This window comes from Manis pentadactyla, chromosome 4 (assembly GCF_030020395.1).
Source record: "Manis pentadactyla isolate mManPen7 chromosome 4, mManPen7.hap1, whole genome shotgun sequence".
Lineage (NCBI taxonomy): Eukaryota > Metazoa > Chordata > Mammalia > Pholidota > Manidae > Manis > Manis pentadactyla.
The window spans coordinates 79309576-79333903 of NC_080022.1; the positions used below are offsets into that span (position 1 = coordinate 79309576).

General features: G+C 33.5%; 1 protein-coding gene across 7 annotated transcripts in view; it reads right to left on the reverse strand.

The window, feature by feature from the left end:
- Nucleotides 1-24328, reverse strand: part of EVI5 (ecotropic viral integration site 5) — a 245425-nt gene that overhangs the window by 27346 nt on the left and 193751 nt on the right. For all 7 annotated transcript variants that reach the window (XM_057500426.1, XM_057500425.1, XM_057500424.1 and 4 more), the window contains one exon: nt 5005-5100. In XM_057500426.1, the coding sequence (XP_057356409.1) occupies nt 5005-5100 (96 nt within the window). The remainder of the gene's footprint in view (nt 1-5004; nt 5101-24328) is intronic.

The following is a 24328-nucleotide window of genomic DNA, read 5'->3' on the forward strand; positions in this document are numbered from 1 at the left end:
AACCACAATGTTTTTCATGTGAAAAAAGACTTCATAAGAGTGTATATCAATGAAATCTTAATTAAAAAAAAATTTTGAGTTTCTGTTCTTTAAATTTTTCAATTTTATGATTAGGAAATCATTCTATTATAGAATGCTAGCAATAATAGCTGGTGAACTCATACTAGAAGATCTCCTTTATGAAAAAGCAATAAAGAAACTTTTGTTTGGCCTTAGTATCAGGAGCAGCTGTGGCTCTTCTAAACAACTGGTTACTTTTTATCATAGAGCCACTCTGAAATGTTTAAAGTGACCAGGTTACCCCTTTTGCTAAAAATCTTAGAGCCAAATTTGAAGCCTAATTAGGAGAAATACATGGTTACTTTTGTGGTATACATTTTTTATTGGTGTTATTCATGGTTCCATACTATATTCCTATGGTTTTCTTTCCTTTTCCTCACAAAACTGTTGTTTGCTATTTTGTATCATCTTCAAATGTGCTTCATTCCCTTTGGAACAAGGCAGGTTATCAGTGAATACAGTGTAACACTTTTAAAGGATTTTTTTTTTCTTTTTAAAAATACATATTTTGTTTTGGTTTTATTTCACTCTAATTTAATGCATTGCATTCTGAGTGAAAAGTCCTGATCCTGCATTCCAGCTTCTGCTACTTACTGGTTATGTGACTTTGGACTAGTTACTGAGCCTACAAAATGGGAGTAATAATAATTTTCACAGGATAACTCTGAAGATTAAATTATTATCCAAAGGATAGCTTCATTAGTGATTACCACATAGAAAGCTTAATTTAAAAAGGGGAAAATTAGAAAACCTACTCAGGAAAAAGAACTGGATACTTTTGTGAGATTTTAAGGACATAAAGCATATTAAAACTATTTTATTAAGATACCATAAAACCTCAGCAAAGCTGTTCAGTAGGGAAATATGGGGAAATATTTAATTTTAGTATAAGTGAACTACCTTTAGTTTGGACTACATTTACCCATTCTTACAACATCAACGAGAACATATCACCATCAAGAATAAGTGAAAACACACAATCTGTACTCCAAAAACATTTTCCTATCAGCTGTTTAGTATGCATTTTCCCATGAAACAATACTGTAAATTGTGGCTTCAAAGGATCCAGAGGATACTAGTCAGCTGGTAATTTAGCTTCTATAATGCAGAAGTATAATTTGGATTATACTTCATGTCTATATTTATCGGAGCTCTGAGTATAGAGTATATTTTCTTTGGCTTCTGAACAAAAGTAATTTTCTACCTTTTCCTACTTATCTTTCCTGGTGTTTAGAAAATCCTCTTTGTCTTTAGTGGTTGGCAGCTATAAGCAAATAGACCTATGTTGGAAAGTAGATGGCTTATTCATTCATAGAACCAACAATTTCCTTTTATGTTTCTAACTCAAATGATCCTGATGCCCAATCTGCGTGACAAATTTCTCCTCATTTTTCAAAACCCAGCCCAGATGCTGTTACCATCTTATCCCTTGCATCTTTCAGAGGAGGCTATATGGCATATGGTGGATAACTGTGTGGGTGGGGTTGAAGTTATACAGTCTGAGCTAACATCCTACCTTTATCACTGACTAGTGTATGTCCATGGGGAGTTATGATACCCAGAACATCAGTTTTATTACATATAAAACATGAATAATAATGATGCTATCTACTTCATAGGTAGTGAAGATTAAATGTAATAATGGAAGTGTACCACTTAATAGTGTTTGGCACAGAGCAACTGTTAAATGAATGGTAGCTACTATAATGCTATACTTTTATGTATTACAATTTGTCTCTCTGTATATCTATCTATACCTATCTCTGCTGATAGACTGTGAACCCCTTGAGGCTATGGATTGTATTTCAACTTTATCTTCAGTTCTGAACATGGTACCTAGTATATAGAAGGTGCTGTGATAGATGGGTGGGAGGGTAGGAGGTGGGGCAAATGGGATAAGAAACACAATTGAATTGGGACCAGGTTCTTTTCTATGTATGCTGTGAGGACAGGATATAGGGATAGGGGAGGATTTCACCACAGCTCTTGCCAGGTCTTGAGCCTCAAAGGTTTCCACAATGGCTTATATGAAAGTCTTGCAGGATGTAAGAGGCTCCAAATTAAGCAATTTCTATGAGAAGTACGTAAAATTAGAAGCAAGTATTAGTTAGGTGGTGAGGGTAGGAACTGAAAGGGTTGGGAGTCAGAAAAGGCACTTGAATGGATCACAGAAGGCTGCAGGAAGTGAAGATTAATTTCCATTTGCAAAGTTAACAGGGACTGAGAGGGAACTTTTTGCAGTTATGTCAACTGCAGAATTCACTCACTGGATGCATGCAAATACATGCGTCAGGAAGGGATGACACAGTTAAAATATTGTCATTAACTGCCATTTTTTAGATTTTAAATACTGATGACATGCTAGTAATCTAATGTCTCTGCACAGAAAAATAATAGGCCAAACTGGATTCAATCCTGGCTCAGGCATTTACTACTTGCATAACCCTGGGCAAGTTATTTAATCATTGTGAGTGCGTTTCTATAACCATCCAACTGAGAAAACCACTATGATGTGAGATTATTATGAGGGTTGATAATAATAAATATGAAGTGTCTGACACAACACTTGGCCAATAGAGTCTAATCAATAAATACTATTATTACTATTTTATTGATCAACAACATATTCAACCATTCATAAAAAATAACTTGCTTAATCCTCTTCATTATTCATTTAGCTGACTATACTAAGTGGTCTCAATTGTAACATGTACAACACTGCTGTGTCTTCAGGAAGATGAATCTGCAAAGTATGTCTCAATATTTCCCTCAACATTTCAAGAATGACAAAATCAGCTAACAAAATGATCATTAATAGTCATATGCACAAATACAACATTAACAGTTGAAAGTTAATTTTTATGTTGGAAGCTAAAGATTCTGGCAAATTCTAGCATACAGGCAAAAGTTAAGTTGGAGAGACTATTCTGACTTCAGTTATCTCCCCCCCACCCCACTGAGAAGTTCTATATCACAAGAATGAAGAAAATCATTAGAATAAAAAAGTGACACCTTATTGAACCCTCTTAAGAAACTAGTCCAATAAATAGTTTCAAAAGCTTTGAAACAGGTAAATGTATTATGGGATCTTGACCTAAAGACCGTGTAATGGTTCTATATAATCTAGCAAATGTAATCTCTTTTAGTTTTGAAGATTCACCAAAAGTTAGTTCAATTCAATGTACTATTTCCCCAAACATAGTCATATTAATTAAGTGAATCCCCAAATCCCATTCTTACTCTCATCTTGTGCTTGTGTGTGGCCCCAGCTGTACCTCTCTGTACCTCATGGGCTCTTCTCTGCCATGCTTTCTGACTGGGGCCCACATAAACCCAGCATCCTGGCCTACTCTGAAGTACACAGTTAGCACCTCATGATCACAAGCTATTCTGATTTTTCATGGCAAAATCTCTTTATTTTAGCAGTAAAAAAATTCTACCCTATTAATTTTCTTTTCATGTTTGTGTAAGATCAAAAACTGCTTTCTCAGGCCACAGATAAAAAACTGACATTAAAGTTAAACCTCATGTGAACTATTTTCTGCTGGTCCTGATGAGGAAGAAGTATTATTTTTAGTTAAGGTACACGATAGACAAAATGAATGTCTGTTGGCTGATTTTTAGACTAGTCTTAGAAATAAAGTCAAACCATATACAATTTTCTTAATTCAGCAACATTAAAACTTCATTATCACTGTAAGTCAAAATTATAAATGGGAGACTGCTTTACTTCAGTCATAATATTTTTTGCAAAAACCTTTGAACACAAGGAACAATTCTTAGGGTTTTCAAAAGAATAAGGCTTTCTAGAACATACTTATTTATACCTTCATACATGGCTATTAGATCATAATAGGTTATAAAAAATACACAAAAGTAAGGATTATATATGATCTTGTATCCCTCAAATGTTATCATGTTTGAAAATCAGTATTTACAGGAATAACCCCCAAAATCTCAGGACAAATTAAACCACATCTAAGATTTATTATTTTTGTTAATGTTTTGTTTCTTCATCCAGAATTTACTTCGATTGACTACCTTCTGGAGGTATTACCCAAAACACCAGGCTTTAACTGAAGGATGTAATACCAGGAAAGGGTAATGTCCAAACTTTTTCCTTTGAGGTTTAAATTAATTTAGCAGTCAAAATGAGTTTCTTTCTTAACAATGAGGTTTATGTTATCCATTCAAATCTCATCACTGTGAATAAACATTATTGTACAAATAATTTAAGATAAGAAACATGCTTTTCCACTCATGTTTAACCAGGTATTTATCATAAGAAAATAATAAAGGACATGGAAATTGACCTAGAGCCACCTTAACAAAAAAGTTAACAAACCTTAAGAGAACACCTCTAATCAAAACAAATTAAATTATTTAAGTGACTTGGTAGAGTACATAGTAATACCATCTAAAAATTTCTTGAGTTGAACCTCACAGGTTCAAGGTACTGCCAGTTTAAAAAGTGTTCAGATACTAAGAAATCTGTTAACTGATATTAGGCAAGTATCCTTTTTTGCAATCTCAGTAATATCACATGAAGGGAAAAAGAAGCCAAAAGTAAAAAGACTTCCCTCTATTCACAACGGTAAATACTACAAATCTATTCTATTGGTGTGAAGAAAATTTTAGTTTCACTGAAGCAACTTAGACACCTAGACACACTATCAAGGGTCCTCAGATCACAATTTAAAAAAATCTTGCCATGTAAATATTAATAGCTCATTTTAGATGATGAAAATATTTACAGAAAACAAGCCTTCAATATTGGAACAGAAAAATTCCTGTTAAGAAGACAATCTCACAAAACATTATTATAGTCAAGGATTCACAGAAAATATTTATCATCAAAGAGTCAGTCATAACCAGCAACAAAGTATTGTTACAATACAGAGGAAGGAAGAAAGAAATATGTGAAGATCAAAATTTATCACTTACCTCATGATTCAGCTCTGCTATCTGATCTTTCAGTTCCCTAATATACTGGTTAGAATCAGACTTGTTAAGCTGCCCTTGAAGCTTTCCTTCTTCTTTCTGTTTTGTGGTAATACAATAAAGCATATACAAAATAATTTTCACAGCATGTACTCGAATATTTGAAGATATACAAGCATCCTTTAATTGGCTAGACTCTGAACAAATCTGTCTCTGAAAAATAGTTCACAGTAAACTATACTGAATGTTTCTAAATAATGCTTAATGAAACTTTACAATAAATACAATTTTCAAAATGTACCTTGAGAGACTCTTAGAAATCAATGTGAATGGGTGTGCTAGTGAAAAAATTACCCTAGAATTTCAAAGCCATTTATCTCTTAATTTTGAGGGCTATTGATTTTCTATCCATACCACAAGAGATTCAATGCTTAGTTGACAGGTGGTGAGCCTACGGTGGGACTTCGCTTTTGCTAGGGGTTCAGAGAAGCCACTCTTAAAAGGGGAGGGCAGATCTGGACCTCTTGTTTAATTAGCTCAGTAATGTGTGATGGGAGATATAGACATATAGCTGATTAAAAGGTGCTCCAATCCTAAGAACTAGTTCCAGAACTGTGTTGGGACCTTTTTCTAGGGATACAGATTGGGAAGGGGAGGAGCTGCCTTTTTCTTATACCACCTGAAAACAAATGTTTTTTAAGATAAAGGACTCATTAGAGAGTGAAAACAGATTTGTTTTTGTTATCTCCAGATTATTTGTAATTAGGAAGCCATGTGTTGGTGCTTAAAATATGAAGAAGCTCTGATCCACAGATATCTACTGAAACTACTGAAAACTGATGCCAAAATAGTACCAGTTTACTTTTAACAGTCACCAGCCACTTGGTTTCCTTCCATAAAGGCAACCACTGTTAACAGTTTTTTAATGCAGTTTTCCCATGATACTTTGTACACATATAATCAACTACACATGTATACACACATATTTTTACTCATACTAGGCACTATACACTATTCTGCACTTGCTATTATTTCTCAAGAACACAACTTGAAGATTATTATCAGTACATATAGAGCAGAAAGATATATTTTGATCTGACAGAGCTTTGAAGTTCCTGTAAAAGTTATCTCATTGTTATCTGAATATTTACAGGCTTTTAAAACATAGGTTTTAAAATGTGCCGTAGGTCCTGTACAATTACCTTGAGAGTAATGGGCTGCAGTGAAGAGCACTTTTGAATGTGGAGATTCCTACCGCTATCTTTCCAATTACAGCAAGTAGGGACCTTGGACATCATCTGGTTTGGTTTTCTGACTACAGCAAAGTCCACCCACTACATTCCTTCTGCACACCCTCCTAACATGCATGGCAGAAAGAACTAACTATAACTGCTCTAGCCACAGAAAGGGTAGCTCCCCTGTAGAGTCAGGGCACCATTCCAACAGGACTGCTCTTCTGCATTTACTGTCCCTGCCACGTCGACTGCAATCTTATGTACACTTAGTTTGTTCTTCAAACCATTTAATAAGTTATTCCTCTAAGCCTCCTCCTCCCTGCTTTATTTTCTTTTGGTTATTTTTCTTTTGGTAACCTGCCTTAAAAACCTTTAACGGGAATATGGCCTACAGAAGCAGTCTGATGTAAATAATATTTGTATAGATGTAAAAGAACATCTATAATTTCCACAGGCTTTAAATCTTTTCTTACATACTTAGATATGTGAATATCACATATAATCACCTAAGCAAAGAACTGTTTAACAATTACTGTATTCCAAATGTGCTAGGCTTCTTAAATATACACAATAGACACCTTATGATTTTAGCTATCAGCCTTTAATTTAAGGATGAAAACGTTTTGAATATTTACTTAGAAATATTAGTTCAATGGCCAGAGAAGGGCAGAACCAACATAAAAGGCAGAGATATAGGTCAGAGTCTTAAGCAAACTATCTCAGAAGGCTTGCCTACCTAGTTTGCAATTTTACAAACCAATGAAATCCCTTTATTATTTAAACCAGTTTGAATATGGGTTTCTGCCACTTGCATTAAAATAATAGCTAATTATCTTGAGCACTTATCAGATCTTCTCAACTGAGGCTCCCCAAAGTGATTAAGCCCTAACACCTAGAGCATCGCTGTATGGAGATTGAATTTATCTCCTGTGTATCTAAAATGGTGCTATATACTATCTAGAGAAGAACTGAGAAAATAATTACTCAAATTAATTCTCTTGGGGAGTCCTGGTGGAAAAAAACTGGGCTTAACAATGTGTGAGGAATTGTTCTAAGCCCTATACATGTAATAATCACACCAACCGTGTGTAACAGACATGTACTTATGTCTGCATCTTATTTTTAACCACTCTACTTTTTAAATGAAATTTTCAAAGGCATAGAATAAAAACAAAAGAATGAATGAATCCATCACCCAAATTCAGTCTGTTTGATAACTAGCTCATCCTAAGATTTTCCTTGGCTCTAGACCTACTCCATCTCAGTCCTGTATATGTACCCAGAACGGGAAAGGAAGATGGCAAACAGAAGGGAATGAGTAGTGAGGGAAGCAAGAAGGAAGAGAAGGTAGAATGCAGGAAAGGGAAAAAAACAACATGGAGGTAGAATATTCACTGAAGCTAAATAAATGAAACTATTTATTCTTGCAGAATGTCTTTTCTAAATTTGATATGTGAAATGAGAAATGGCAGCAGCAACTGAGTAAGCAGATACACTTCAAAGGAACAAACTGATGAAAATTACTCATTTGGGTATTTGTGTTAGCTGTCCTTTTTGGTGGCCTTTAATTTTAGTAACATATCATATTAATTCCCTTGAAATAGAAAGTGCAATTGACTACTAAGAAAAAATCCTTTGTATGAGATGGAAAGGCTAGATATCTGTAGTTTGATATCAGATTTGGGAAAGTTACCTTTAAATCTAGTCCCCAAAGAAGGCAAAGTTCTTGAGGATTTTGGACACTCCAAAGCAGTGATATCATGTAGGATAAAATGAAATTTTCACGACAAATAAAATGACAAAGCCAAGATAAGCTCTAATGTAAGACAGAAGTTTAAGAATGCAGGTTTGAAAGGCTATAGAATCATCAGTAAAATAATACCAAATCTTTCCTATAGGAAAACTTGCACAAAAAAAGTTTGGCAAGATAGGAATCATTACATCTGTTTTACAAAAAGCAACCAAGTGACTCCAAAGATCTGTTTCCCCCAAAGGCGGCCTTAGTAGGTTTAGCTAAGGACTTTGTTATAGCACCTTGATTTCTTTGGAGCAAAGACAGTAGTATTAAGTGAAAAACAGGCCGTTAAGAAATTTTACTGTAAAAAAAGTAGAATGTTTAAAAAAAAATTCCTGAAAAATATTTACGAAAATCAGAGAAGCCCTCTAGGTTTTATGACTAAAAAACCACTTGTTTCTTGACTTTCCATTCATTATAGAAAAAAAGGCATGATTTCAAAAAGAAAAACTATGTATTTGATTAAATCCACTTGTACGTAACTGTTCTTTTTAGACATAAATACTTTATAAAGCTTAATATTAGGTTTCTTCTGCAAAATTTTTACATACAAAATCAGACTATGATGCCAATTAAACCATTGTTTCTGAGGATCTCCCCATTCCCTGACCTCAGCACCCCTAATTACTTGCAAGGCACGCTGGCTAAACTGAGGAAACAGGAAGGTGATGAAGTAGCTCCAAGCTCTAACAGAAAATCACATAGTAGTGCACGAGGGTGAATGACACACCAGTTGGGAAGCTCTGCATGGGGTGTTGTGATTCAATAGTCTACTTTAAAAGGGAAGATAGCTGACATTTTAACAATAGAAGTAAAAAGTGAGATGTCCTAAATGCTATTTAATAATTTTAAATGTATAAATTTTTAATCTTTTATCTGTGATTTTTATGTTCTACAAATGGGTTCTTATTTAAATATGTTGAATACAAAGCCTTTTAGGATTCTTTTTAAACATAACTGAAAAACTATATATTTACAGCAAACATACACAAAACACCCAAAACCAAACCCAGTTAACTATTATATTCTAAGAAGTGGATATCGATTTAATTTCACTTCTGAGATAATTCATTCAATTGTCTATGTTTAATAATTTTTTGCATAAATTTTTATAGCTTTCTATTTTCAAATAATGTCCACATGGTTCTTTCTGATAAGCAGGTGGAAAATGTTGGCTACACTAATAAATTTACTAGGAACCTGCATTTTCTTGACATTTTTTTTTTGGTCTAGCTGATAACAGATAGCATTAACTGGTTTCTTAAGCAAAACTAATTAGGTAAGCAACAAATTTAAAGTAAAAGAGATCCAACAGATCAACAATTTTGGTATCCTGAGAATTTAACTGAACAGACCTTACATACATACCTTTTGTCACACAATAAATCAAACTTTATATTAAGAGAGCATAAAATAACATTTGTAAAAGGTTTAAATGAGCATTTTTCTCTTGGATCTATCTTTTAATATTTATTTTAACAATTACCATTATGAAATCTATAATAATCTAATTCATTTTAAGGTCATAAGTCACAGGGCTTTGTATATGAGCCTCTTAAAAGTCATCAACAGCTTCAGTTAATGATATGCATGAGGGGGAAAGTATATCAACTTTGCTTTAGCTTACTCTGAAATGCATGAAAAAAATAAGATATCGAGAATGGTGGATAAGTATCTTATAAAGCAAAAGATAAAATAAATATATCCAAATATTAATTTGAGAATGGAGGTTGTACATTTATGATGTCCATTTTTTTGACTTTTGTGTGTTTAAAATTTTCCATAGTAAACACTGGGAGAAAGAGGTCATCAATAAAAAGCAAAATAAAAAATTCACTCCCCCCCCCAGTGTGCTAAAAAGTAAATACACACAGTCCACACTATAGCTCATTTATGTATGTGAAAAGATATATACCCCCTACAGGTTACTTAGTGATTCTTCATTTAAAATACACCTTTTGCTTGTTTCAATAATAGAATGGATACTACTTTCTTCACATTTTACTGGACAGTCAAAAAACTGAAAATGATTAAACCATACAAACTAGCATTTCATTAAAACAAAATAGAATTTTAGAACAGGATGAGTTACAATGCATCTCTATATTTTGTAGAGAACTTCATGGTTGTTACCTGAATCTATTCTCTCCCCTTCAATTTGTGTGGTCATAGAATTGGCATTATCTCCATCCTTAAGCCCATGATAGCTTGGACTGGTAGGGTTTAAACCAAACAGGATATTCACATCTATTTTGCACAGTGATTGCTTCAGGGCTTGCTCAAATAGTATGCCTCTAAAAACTTTGGCTGGAAATTATGATGGAGTACAGCTTCTTATTCTGGATATCATGGTATGTGGGTATAAACTGCATCTGTTAGCCATTTTAACACAGGAGGAAAAAACCTCATGGAGACAGAAATGACAAGGAGGGCATCCATGGCTAAAAGCAACAAATAGGAGCCCAGATCAAACTCTTCCTGAAGCACCTCCTACTTCTGGACTTTTCAAGTACAATATGCTAATTAATTCCCTTTATTACTTAAGCCATAAATAAATACAGAATTGAATTTTCTGTTATCTGCAATAAAAACATCCTACCTAGTGAATATTTTTATAAATATGGCCAAGTAAATGAATACAATAATGTAAACAACATAACCTAGGAAATGCTTAAAACAGTGATTCCCAGAGATGATTATGGAGAAAAATTACTTTGGGTGTTCTGCAAACATATAGATTAAGATAATCCATTTCTGACCTACTTACTGAATTCTAGATATCTGGGAACGGGTTTTGAAAATCAGTGTACTTTGAAACCAAAAAAGTGATGATTCTGATATATCCAGTGTGTAGACCTACATTTGAAATGCACTATTTGAATCACCTTTGAAAGTAATGTTTTTAAAACACATATTCAAAACTCTATTTATATGACAATTATAAAATACTTTCTATCCTATGTCTTAAGGACCTCAAATAATATTTTACAAGTTCACACTGTTTATAGAATTTACTTACTATATTTTACATATAAAAAATGATAAGTATTTCAACGGCTACCACAGTGGTAAATGTGGTAAATAACCAAGGCTCATAAACTTATTTACAAACAGTCTCTGTATTTCCAGAGAGAATATATTTAAAAACAAAAATAGAGGAAAACTGTCAAGGGTTCTTAAATTAATTTCTTTCAATTCTGCTATCAGTTTCACTTCACATTATTCCTATGTTAGTTTTAGCTGGTCAGTTCCTTGTCTACAGAGGTTGGTTCAATTTTGAACTCAAATCCCTTTCTTGGTTAACCTAGCTCTCAAACAGAAAATATTATTTTAAAATTTAGTAATGTATGATGAGGAACTAAATAGAATGTTTAGGATCTGAGAAAATGCCACATATTTGACCCCTATGACTTTTAACTAAGATAACTGTTTTAAAGAAAGAAGAAAACAAAAGATTTGGGGACCAGCAAAACAATTCTTTAAAAACTTACAAGCATCAATATTTATGAGGACATATGGCCATAAAAGAAATATGGAGTCCAATTGTCTAAATTTTTTATTAGTTAACAGGTTGATACAGTCAAAAGCAATATTCTTTAATATAACACATACCTGTGTGTAGAGATATGTTACTAAGAGCAGTGATTCTAGTGTTCAACTACCTGGACTATTTATTAGTGACCTTAGGCATATACATTTACCTGTTTTATCCCTGCAACCACTGAGAGCTGTAATCAGAGAAAGTGTGGGGTAGAGATGGAATGTGCCCAGGATGTCACACATTATTAAAAATATTCTGAAAAATCAACAAATGCTGTAGTTAGCAGCAGCAAAACAAAAAGTATGTATTTGTGCCGTGTGTATATGGTAACAGGAAAAAGTGGGCATTTTTATCAGGTTATCTTCACCTATGTGTACTGTACTCCAACACACCATTTAAAAGGTTGAACAATTTTAATGTGGTTCATCAGGCTAAAAGATTGAAGAAAAAATGTGAGAAGTTTTCTCTATAGCTCTAAGCAGCATGTTTTTTGCATGTTATGTTGCAGCAGAACTGAGATGAGTATGATGTTAAAATTGCTTTGAGAAGTTTGAAAGAAACATGGGGTTTAGTAGTATACAAATATTAAAAAATATTGTGGAGGTGATAGAAGAGGCAGGGGCCCAGGTTGTTTAAACTCATTAATTTAGTAAGCTTAATTTTAAAAGACAAACTGTACTAGGCATGCCTAAGTGTCCACTTTTGTTTGTTTGTTTATCTATGTTTTTAATGCTAGTTATAACTCACCCTATCTTGCCACAGGAAGGACACTTCCTTAGACAGGAAGAAAGCAGATTTTAAAGCTGTGTTTCAGGTCATAGGCTTTTAAATGCTCTGTACAACCAAATAATTTGTTTCTATGTTTTTGGTTTTTTAGACAATTTAACCAGTTAACGCCTAATTAATGTGCTAGATGCATAGATGAGGTAGTAGAAAGTGGCAATATAAAAGCATCCAGTCTATTATTTACATCTTACAAAATTTTTTCTAGCTTGTTTTCAAACATTTTCAAATTTACAGAAGAGCTGAAATAACAGTACGTAGCACCCTATCCTTTACCTATATTCACCAATTACTATTTTGCACTTTTGCCTTTTATCCTTTAATGTATGTCTATCTTCTGAACCATTTGAATGTAAACTGCAGGTATGACATTTCACTACTATATATGTTCCAGCATGAATCTCCTAAGAATAAGGAATTATCCTACATAACCAAATGCCATTATAAAACTAAATTAATAGTTTAATTCCATAGTATCACCAAACATGTAGCTCATATTCAACTTTCCCAAAAAGGGCCTAAAACTTTTTATTACTGTCCAGGATCGAACCAAATTTCATGGTTACATTTGGCTAATTATATTTGTTTAGCTTCTTTCAATCCTTACTAGTCCCTCTGCCCTTCTGTTTTTTATGACATTGTTAGTATTTTTGAAGTGTCCAAGTGTGTATTATCCAAGCTGAAACAGAAAATTTCCAACAAAACTCTAAGTAAACCGTTTTTTTTCTTTTTTTCCAAATCAACTGGGCAGCAGAGTAAAACTAATATAATGCATATCTAAATGTTGACTGGGTCAAGGGAGGTAAGTATAGAAGACACTGGTACAAAAACTTATATATATGAAGCCAAACACTCAGATAATCTATAGGAACAGCACTAGAAAACAGAATTTTATATACTTCACTGGTAAATATGTATTTTATTATTTAAATATACTTAGCAAAACATGAACATAATAAGTAATAGTTATGATTTCCCCCCTCTCATTACGGTATTAACCTATAGGTTTAACTTTTTAAAAAATCTTATGAGGTTCAAAGAACTGTCTCCATATTTGACATCACTTTAAAGACACACAAAATCCTTTCAACCTGTTTTTTGTCTCTTTGCAAAAACTATTCTATAAAGTAGGTAGAGTTAGTCACAAAGAAATCTCTGTGAAAGAGAGTACTTATTATAAAAGGAAAGCATCAAACAGCCACTAAGCTTCATTTTGCTAAGACTGTTCATAGCTGGAAAACTGTAACTGAAGAAGATATGATTCATCTTCTAGATAGCTGGAATTGTCACATTTTAATCCTCATATTCCATGTTATGGGGTTCACCATCTCAGTGAAACATTCATCTCCATTTTTGTTTCTTGGCTTTGTTTTTGATCCCACAAACTTAAACTCCAAATAAGTACTCTTGTGCAGTATAAAGTAGTTCTGTCTCACTTTTTCCTGCATGAGGAAAGGATATATGATGATATATTGTTTACTAATGATAAACACTGTCATGCTACACTGAGTTAATCCCTGGCAAGTCCTTTGGGGAGTGCTCTCTTGGGAGACCAAGAACTTTGAAGAATGAGTTTAAAAGTTTTTCTATATCAGTGCAAAGCTCATTTCATCTTTTTGGCATTCAACTACTCATCACTGTTATTTCCCTAGATCCTCTTCTCCCAGCATGAAGAATATTATGGTCTAGACCTATTATTTCCATACTCTGGATTCTTACCACCACTTATTTCTCTTACCAAGATTTTTTTTCAGAATGTTAAATGAATAACTTTTTGGCACGGCACCATTACCTGTGGGTTGTCTTCACAGGTGGCTTGACCTAAGCACAGCCTGGCTCCAGCAGCACTAGATAATTAAACAGACTTAGTAGCTAAGCACATTAACAAGGATCACATGGCTAGCTAGAAAAAAGCCAGGGGTAGAAATCAGGTTTCACTCCTACACCCTTGTGAGATGAATCACAAATTTGTGGGACAAATCGCAACAGCATATGTGCTAGAATTGTTTTTCTAAAAATGATGTTGCTTGTTTAATATTACTCATGTACCTTTTCCAGGACCCTCTGTAAAGAGGGACAGTAAGCCAAAGTTGGGGAGTACAGTCCTCAGCTATCAGTTTCTCTTGTACCTTCCTTAGCAACAGATGACCAGATGGCTCCTATATATTAGGATATCTCACTGATAAAACCTGCTCTTCTCTTGCCTGTTTAAAGGGCCCAGGTAGAGCTGGTTTTGCCAACAAGCATTTTTTCAACTTATTTGACTCTAGAGTATTAAAATTTGATAGGGAGCTGGCCACTTTTATCTAAGTATAGAAGAAGGTCAGTGTGTAAAACCAAATTATAATTACTTATAAATCCAGTTATCCCTTCCTATATGAGGCCAAGGTACAAAAAATGAAACAAAGAAAAATCAAAGGCAGTCTATATAAGTATCAGTATTTTATATATTTCAGATTAGTAATTCATATTAATAATTAGTTTCCTCTCTCAACAATTTCAGTGGGATGGTCTGGTTTGATTGTGAATAGTAGTTATTTAGAGTAATTTTTCCCCTGTATATAATTCCTCCATCAAACATTCATCACCTTTAGCTTATGAGTTGGAGTTCATCTTTTAAATATAGAAATTTAAATGCTTGAGAGGAAAAAAGAGTAGAGAAAAAAGTACATTAAAATATAGACAAAGCGAGTAATAATGGTTTCTTTTCATATTTCCCATAATTGATCAATGTTAACATTTTAGAAAATGTGCCACCAGTTTTTAAAGAAAAATAATTTTTTCTGTAAAATTAGACATACTTAAACAATTTAAACAAAGTAAAAAATACAAAGATAAAAACTGTTAAATTTTAGCTAAAATTGAAATGCATAGTGAATGCAATCTGTTTCAATACAAAAGATGGTTTCCTTTAGAAATAAATACCTTCTAATCTTAAGAAATTATGAAATCACTAAGATGTTAGTGTCCATTTTTAAAATTACATGCTTTAAATTAATTTTGACTGTCTTGCTGTAAAAAATGAGATATGAGTGCATTTACATTTGCTTTAAAAGTGTCTCCCCTCCCTCCACCTCCAGATTTTTGTTAGCCATGTTATTTTTACATTATCAAAGTTTGTAAGAAAAACATTCTAACCTGTCATCCTTGTTCCCATATTTAATATTAGTTCTGTACTTAGGTTGACTCAATATTCACCACCCATCTTTTCAAAGAGCACCCACCTTTCTTAGTTCTTCAGTTTGACTTGTTTTAGCTGGATTTCACTACACAGTTTTTTCTACAAAGGAACATGAAACAGTATCCCAAGAGTTTTTTTTCACACAGGAAAATGCCAATCTGTTTCTTCAATCTACTTAAATAACATATTGTTTGGCTATAGCATTACTGGGTCACCCAAACTCAGAATTCTGTAGACTAGCACTAAGAACTTTCTGAGATGACGGAAATTTTCTCTATTTGCATTCTCTAATATGGTAGTTAGTAGCTACCATGTAACATGAGGCGGTTGAGGTGGTGTGACTGAAGGACTGATTTTAATTTTGTTTAATTTAAATCCATTTAAATTTAAATTACCACATGTTGCTAGTGGCTGTCTCACATAAGAGAGTGCAACATAGCCACTGCTCTGTTGGTTCTGGCATAAAATATGCTGTGAGAAATCTGAAGAACAAGTCTTAACCTTACCATACAACTTTGTGGGTAATTTGTGCTAAGTGTTTATGGAACATTCTGTGTCATATTTCTTAGGATATAGGATATTCTTCTAATTACATATTTGAATTTCTTAATTTCAGGGACCTTTTCTTGTTTATATTTTTGAATACATTTTCTTTCCATTTGTTGTGTGACACCAAGTTAGCCTTCCTGTTAGATTATCTGTCATCCTTACCTGATAACTAATACTAGTATCACATTCTTAATCTCTGTATTCACTATGATTATCTCAAGCTTTTCTGCCATGCTAATATTCTACTTTTCAGCATTGTCTATTGATGAGACTATTCTTCTGTGGTTTCTGCAATGATGTGCTGGGTTTCAATTTGTTTCCTTAGTGGTACAATCTTTTCTTCCTTCACTGTAGCTTTTCATCATCTTATCATTTGATTTCTTAATTTATTGAATTCATGTTTGTTTTATAGTGTGAAGCAATTGTTATTCCTCTCTGACCCTTGAATTACCTTTTGTTGGGATCTTTTTGAGTGGTATTTCTTTCTCTTCCTCTGCTATAATAACATAAACCAAGTTGCTGTGCCATTTCTTCTCATCAAGCTCATGGCTAGGTGACTGACAGTCCAGCTATTCTAAATGCTTTAATGATATGGGTTATTAACTCTCTTTACACCACACTTGAATCTATTTCTTTGCCCGTCAAGCTCAAGTTTGTGCTCACCTTTCTATAGGTTGAGGGATAGGACAGAAAAGAGGAGAACCTACCTAAACAAGGGCTCTGTTTATTCTTCCGTGATTTTGTTAAATATCTGCTATTACTTAATGGGGTATGATATAGGTCAAAACCTGAATTTTAGGATTCAGATCATTTCCCAAATTCTGTGTGTTGTGCAAGGGCCTTCACATGAGTTAAAAATCAGATGCTCACTTTCTAATCTTTCACTGAGTTGTTTCTTCCAGAAGTTTCTACATCTTAAGAAAATTACATACTCATGTTCCTTCTCTTCACAATTGGGGTATGAATGAATTCTCTGGGGATGTTGCTGACTTACATATAGGGTTTGGGGAGTAGCATAGGAGAGGGGAGAAGTTGAGGTTAGCAGCCAAGCCCTATCAGACCTCTGTGCTCTAGAATAGTCTATTTCTTTCCATAGCTGTAACACTTGAAAGGTTATTGCATTAGGTTATGCTCTTTTTCCTCTCAGGCCGCTTTTAGTGGGAAAGGTTTTGCCTTTATAAAAACAAACTATTATTTATTATTTGGTTAGATGGTTGGGGTAGGACTGACAGCAATTTCAATATATCTCTGGGGCAGTATCTATTTAAACAAATTCATCTTTACATATAAAGTCCTCAGCACCTGATACTTGCTCTTATGGCATAGAATATCAAACTCTCTTATACATGGCTATTCTCTGCCCCTCCAAATTCATTCAGCAATTCTTTGCCTGTTATATGCCAGGGAAAAGTCATACAGCAGTATATAAAACAAACAAGGTTTTACTATATGTGGGTGTGAGTTAATTCTTAAAGTGAAGATAATTTCAGATACTGATAAGAGCCATAAATATTATAAAAATGATAAAATAGAGAGTAACAGTGTGAGGGGCTAACTTTACAAAGGTGGTCAGGGAAAATCTCTGAGTCAGTGACTTTTAAGTTGAAATATAAGTGACAAGAAGGAACCACCATGGGAAGATCAGGGAGCATAGTATTCAGGAAGAAGCAAGAGCAAAAACTTTAACAAGCTTTGGTCAAGAAGCAAAACGGCTGGTGTTGCCAGAGTGTAACATAAGAGGAGTGTTGTTTATGATGCAGTCAGAAAAGTAGGCAGGGGTCAGACAATGTAGGGACAGGCATTAAGGCCACAGAAAGAGTGTGGTACTTTTTGCTAGGTTAACCAAGTTTTCTTTGTTGCTGTTTTCCTATAATTATTTGGAAGTTCTAATTCTTATTTCCATTCTAGCAATGGTTACCTTAAAAGTTATTTAAATGTATGTACATTAAAAAAATTACAATGGTAATAATATAAACTCATAGAGTGTAAAATATGAACCCCTGCCCCTTCCTCTTTTGTACCAAACCCTATTCTCCCCAGAGGGAATGTCAACAGTTCGGATAGGTATCAAATATATATATTATGTGTACACACACAATACACACACACACACTCTTAAACACAGATGGGATTATGACATACATTCTGTCGATAATTTTTCTTATTTCATATGCCTTGCAGATCTTTTTTTCATTCCTTTTTAAAGATTCAGACTATTTGAAGTATGGATTTACTATTGGTTTAACCATTATCCTACTGATAAGTAGTTAACAATGTTTTTAAATAACAAAAACAATGTTGAACTTATGCTTCCATCTTAGGACATTACATAAAGAATACAAAGTAAATCTAAAATAGAAGGAGGGAAATAATAAAAAACAAGAACAGGAATAAAACAGGAAAAAAGAAGTGGCTTATCATCTAAATTTGCAATTGTTTACTAGTATTCTCCTGGCCAGGGTATTAGAAACACTGGCTACTGGAAATACTATTGCTTGCTCCTTTCTTGCATGCTCTGCAGATGTCTAATGTTCCATCCAATTCTCAACTGAAAGTTATGATTACTTATCAAGATTTTTTAAGAGAATAGGAAGTCAGTTCTTAATATACTTAAATATTTTACCTAGCAAATTAAAACTTAAAACACAGTATACAAACAAACATCACATCCTTAAAGGAAATAACAGAAACAATTAGTAATCTCTCTATGTTCTCTTTATAGAGATTTCAAAATAAATCTAAGGTTATACATAGGATGTGGGTTTTTCACTGGGAGTAGTATTACAGAAAGTTTGTGGTATTAGAAGGGTCATGACACAATGTAGGTTGCTTAGTCTCAAATGCAAGTTTAAAGCTTACATTTTAAAAATATTTTAAATTACACATACAGATAAAAAATTAACAGAAAGAGACATTATGCTAAAAATATATTTAAGTCCTCTTTCCTTTGTAAAAGTTGAAACTATTTTAGAGACCATAGAAAGACAACATCTTGACTGTTTTAAAGTTAATACTTTTCTCAAGGCTATATTATGAAACCATGTTCAACGGTCACAGAAGCAACCATATTATCTTGCAGCAGGGGCACAAATTTTGAGTCCTAATTTGATATTTTCAATTCATATATTAAAGTAAAATGTAGTAAGCAAATTGTAACTGCATGTGAAATTACTATAGTAGATGAAAATCCAATGATTTGAGTCAACCCATGACAGTTGATAAGTAATCACCATGATTAATCAACATAACCTTATTGAAACATCAATAGCAACCACCAAGCTTTAGTAAGTTATTACTGATTTGTACTCTGCCCTAAGAAAAATTAATCAGAATAGTAAATGTGGTAAATGTTAGCCTCTCTGTGACTTCAAGGTGACTCATATGAAACATCTAAAAACAAATCATACTCATATCATGTACTATTGGTAAGTTTCTAAAACAGTTTCCTGTAATTTAAAGTGGTGGGCAAAAAGTTTTGAACATTTTTTTATGTTTAGTAACTTGAAGACTTTTTATGTTTTAGTAACTAGTAAAAGCACATACAAATACTTTTAAGAAAATAATAAATTTGAAAAGTATGGAAGGGAGAAAATAAATCAACCTTTTTTGTCAGTGCTAAGATGGATTTAATTCCATTTCAGAAGAAAACTATAGACACACCCACACACATTTTTAAAGTGATGTTTCTTATAGGGCCAGCTTCTACACGCACACATTAAAAAAATCAGCATTTGCATAAGGTCCAAAAGCTAGAAAATATTATACAGTGTTAAACTATACTATATATGGAAACGGGTCAATTTTGTGGCCAATACTTAAATTTATATAATTTGACTTTAGATATATGTAATTTCAAGGGTTCCTTAAAACCATGGAATTACATAAACTATTTCTTTTAACATATTTTAGAACAGTTCTAGATTTATAGAAATTGAGGCAATAGAAAGTTCCAATATACCCTCCGTACTCAGTTTCCCCTTTTAACACTTTCCATTAATATGGTAAATTAGTTATAATTAATGAACCAATACTGACACATTACTCACTAAAGTCCACAGTTTATTCATATTTCCTTAATTTTTTTTAACTTAATATCCTTTTCCTGCTCTAGTTGCCTATGCAGGATACCACACTACATTTGGTTGTCATGTCTCCTAAGGTTTCTCTTGGCTGTGATAGCTTCTCAGACTTAGCTTGTTTTTTTGTGATCTTGACAGCTTTGGGGAGTATTAGTCAGGTATGTCCCACTGTTGAAATTTGTCTTATATTTTTCTTGCGTTGATTGGGGTTATGGGTTATTGGAAGACAACAGAAGTGCCATTTTTATCACACTGTATCAAGTGTACATATTATCAGTGTGATTTATAACTGATGATGTTGAACTTTGACCATCTCAGTGAGATAGTGTTTGTCAGGTTTCTCTACCATGAAGTTACCCTTTTATTCCTGCTCTGTCCATACTGCACCCTTTGGAGGGAAGTCACGTGCACAGTCTGCAATTAAGGGGTAGGATTTATTCTTCTCCTGAAGGAAGAGTATCTACAAAAATTATTTGGAATTCTTCTGCACAATATTTATCTCTTCTATCCCATTTATTAATTTATTCAATCACTATATCAGTATGGACTCATGGATATTTATTTTAGTTTGAGTTATTATCCACTACTACTTTACTAATTTTTTCCTCAATTGTTCTACCTTTGGCCATTGGAGAGCTCTTTCATTTGGCTCTTTTGTCCCTTTAAACATTCCTTTTGCTTTGTTTTATCTTTGAGCACTTCCTTACTCTGACATTCTAAAATGCTCCAGACTCATCTTGTGTATTTCCTGCTACAGTCCTGGAATCCGCTATTTCTCTATGATGCCCTGGTTCCTTTTATAGGAGAATGGTATCAAATAAAGATCTGTGTGCTCCCTAGATAAACATAAACTCATTTTTAATAACACTGAGATGACCAATAATATTACAGTACTTAAGAGTCTAACCTTCCTTCACTGATTCTTCAGATGCTTTTACGAGCTGGTCTTGGGTATCTGAATATTCTTCATTTTTAGACACAGCAACATCTTAAAAACCTCTAGATACTGATTCACTTCATATTTAACTGCAAATTAAAGTTGGATACCAAAGAATCATCTCTGAGCACTTCAGTAAAAAATTTTTTTAACTAAGTTGTAATACCTAATGACCTGAGAGCAAGATGAATGAATAACATATCCTGTATACCTAACTTTCTTTGTTGAGAATTAGTGTTAAGACTAGATAAGATTACAGAATATTTTTCTAATTTAAAATGCTTAAAATTTTGAGGAAATCATTTAAGACAAGTGAAAATTATTTTAATATTTAAGTAAGTCACTCAAAATGGAAACCACTGTACTTTAGTGGGGGGAGGGGAGAGGGGGGAAATCTTCCAAAAAGAAGTTTGTTAGCCAAGAGTTGGCATATAAACTACCACCTGTTGTGAAACTGTTAACAAATTAACTCAGGAAACAGGAAAGCACAAACTGATCACAAAGCTTTATAATAAACTCTACCAGTTAGTAATGCCACTGTAATTTAACATTAAAATATGTATCTTAAAGTTAAATGGTAAAGCTTTTTTATCACTTCCTCTCCATCTCTGTCAAAACTACATGCCGATCTGGGCACACTGATTTAAACCTAACTCCCTCATTTTATGTCAGAACAGGATTTTGAGTGGGTGTTTTTAAAGCCAAGAGTGGTTAGGGTATTGCCCATCTGAGACATCCATAGAGGTTATTTGCTGGGCAAACTAACACAAGGGTAAATGTTACTGGGTACCAGGAAAAGAACAAAAAGCTGTATTTGAGTAGAACTACAGTAATTTAAATTTAAAAGTTTCCATTATTTACAACGTACCAGCATTAATTTTATAGATGTGTTCAACCCACAGGAGCTTTTAATATGGTTACGATAAATTCATATGCTTGTCTACATAATAATCCCAATACAAACTCAATTCCAGGTTAAATATCAAAAGGCTTGCATTCAAGTCCCATCTATTTTCCTCACCTAACTGAGCAAAAATGAACTTTTCTGAGTTTTCTTCCGCCAACTAGGAAGTAGAGAGTTCTATTAGTATGAAAATACAAATATAGTCCTTAACTAATAAGTAACATCTGGATCAATAGAATAAAGGCAGAAAATTCCATTAAGAGGAAACAATTTTTAACCACTATTTCCTCCCATCTAAATACTATGAATTTTTACAAGCATTTTTTTCTGATTCAAGTTCAATTAAATCATTTTAATAGGTTAAATGTCATCTAACTGATCCACTAGTGCTATACTCAAAATCCTCCAATGACTTTCCATTTTACTCAGAGAAAGGACAAAGTTCTTAGGCCCTACATAATCTGCCCCATTTACTTTGGACTACCTCTACTTTTCCCCTCTTGCTCCAATGAGGTGCTCTGCTCAGACATGCTCCTAGACTTAGGCCTTTTGCCCTTATTATATTCCCTTAGCAGGGAATTCCTCCCCTAAATCTGCATGTATCACCTGTTTCATATCTTTGTTTAAATATTCCCTTCTAATGAACCTCTCCTGACCACATTTTTTCAAATTGCAGTCGCATCCTACCCTTGCCCTTTTCTCCATTGTTTTCTCCATTGTATTCATCATTTTCTAAAGTACACACTCTTATTAATTTATTTTGTTCATCTGACTTCTCCCTCTACTGTTTAGCTTGATGAGGAAAGAGATTTTTTGTGTTTTGTTCACTAATTCTTCTAAAATATTTAGAACAGTGACTGGCATATAGTAGGTATTCCATAATACATTTCAATTCACAATTTAATCTGTTCTTCACTTCTGGACTTTTAACTGGTGTGAGATGGTTTTAAGAGAGGTGTATAACAGAGTGGGCTAGAGGAGCAGAGACACAACAGAATCATATGGGTGGGCATTATTAGCAAAGGCTGATCACAGCAGGTCAAACTTGAGCTGACATTTGAAATGATACAGAAGATCAGAGGAGGAGATAAGAAAAACACAGAGAGAATCCAGATGGCAGATTTGAAGGATTCTTAACTACTTTATCGTGGCTCAAGTACAGGTTTAGGATGGGAAAAGTTGGAAATGAAGCTAGAAAGGGAGGTAAAGAGTCAGAACAGGGAGAGTTTTGTGAAGAGATCCAGGATTTGAACTTTGTCATGAAAGCCATGGGAAGCTACTGAAAGAATTTAAGTGATGAACTGTAGTATAAGCAGAGTTACAGGAGGCAGCTGATCTGCTATTAAGAAAACCCATAAAACTACCATGACAGTATTTCTAATACTAATGAAAAACTTTTCATTTTAATCCTGGAAAGAGTCTAAGTTACAGAGTGGGTTCTCCTACAAACAACAGAATCTATCTAGATCTCTAAACCTCCATTTCCTCAACTTGAAATGGGGAAATTAACAATAACTTATTGTCATATATTGTGAAGATTCAGTGAACACACTTAAATGACTAATACTGTGTAGCAAGTTTTAATTGTTCATGATGCTAGCTAGTTATTAATACTTCTGTAATTAGTATCCTGGAAGAACTAAAGTTACAAATAATAAGGCTTATATTCCCAAACATGATGGATACATACAAAATGAAGAGTAAGTTAAGTAGGACTTACAGTGAACAGAAATAAGTTCATTCAAGTATACATTTTAGAAAAAGCAAAATGCCAAAGCAATTTTTAATTTGAAGCTGTATATAATTCATAGAAAGGGATAAATTCATTATCTGGGGTGGGTAAAAATTATCTTAAAGGGAACTCAAAGATTTTCTGCACTTTCCCATTGGTCTGTAATTTTTGGAAGTCTCTAGAATGTTGAGTGTGATCTTTCATATAAGGTCATCTATAGCTATTTTTGTGGAGACTAGATAGGGAAGAAGGAACACTTTACACATGTTCTCTCATTTAATACCAATGTCTCTTAAGCAGATAACTTTTGATCTCAGTTTTGAATTAGCAAGTAAAAGAACAGGTTAAGTAACTTGTCAAAGATAAGACACTTAGTGTTTTGACTTCAAAATCTGGACTTTTAGGCAATAAAAATATCTCTAACAATTATAAGAAGACAAAAAGGCAAAAAGTTGTGACCACTGAGTCATTTAGTATTTAAAATCCTCTTGTTCCTAGTAAGTTTCTTGAAGCTTTTTATTCTGATCAGTTTATATGTATTTTTTCAGGCTACTTAAATTCCATTAGCCTGAGACATTCAACCAGAAAACT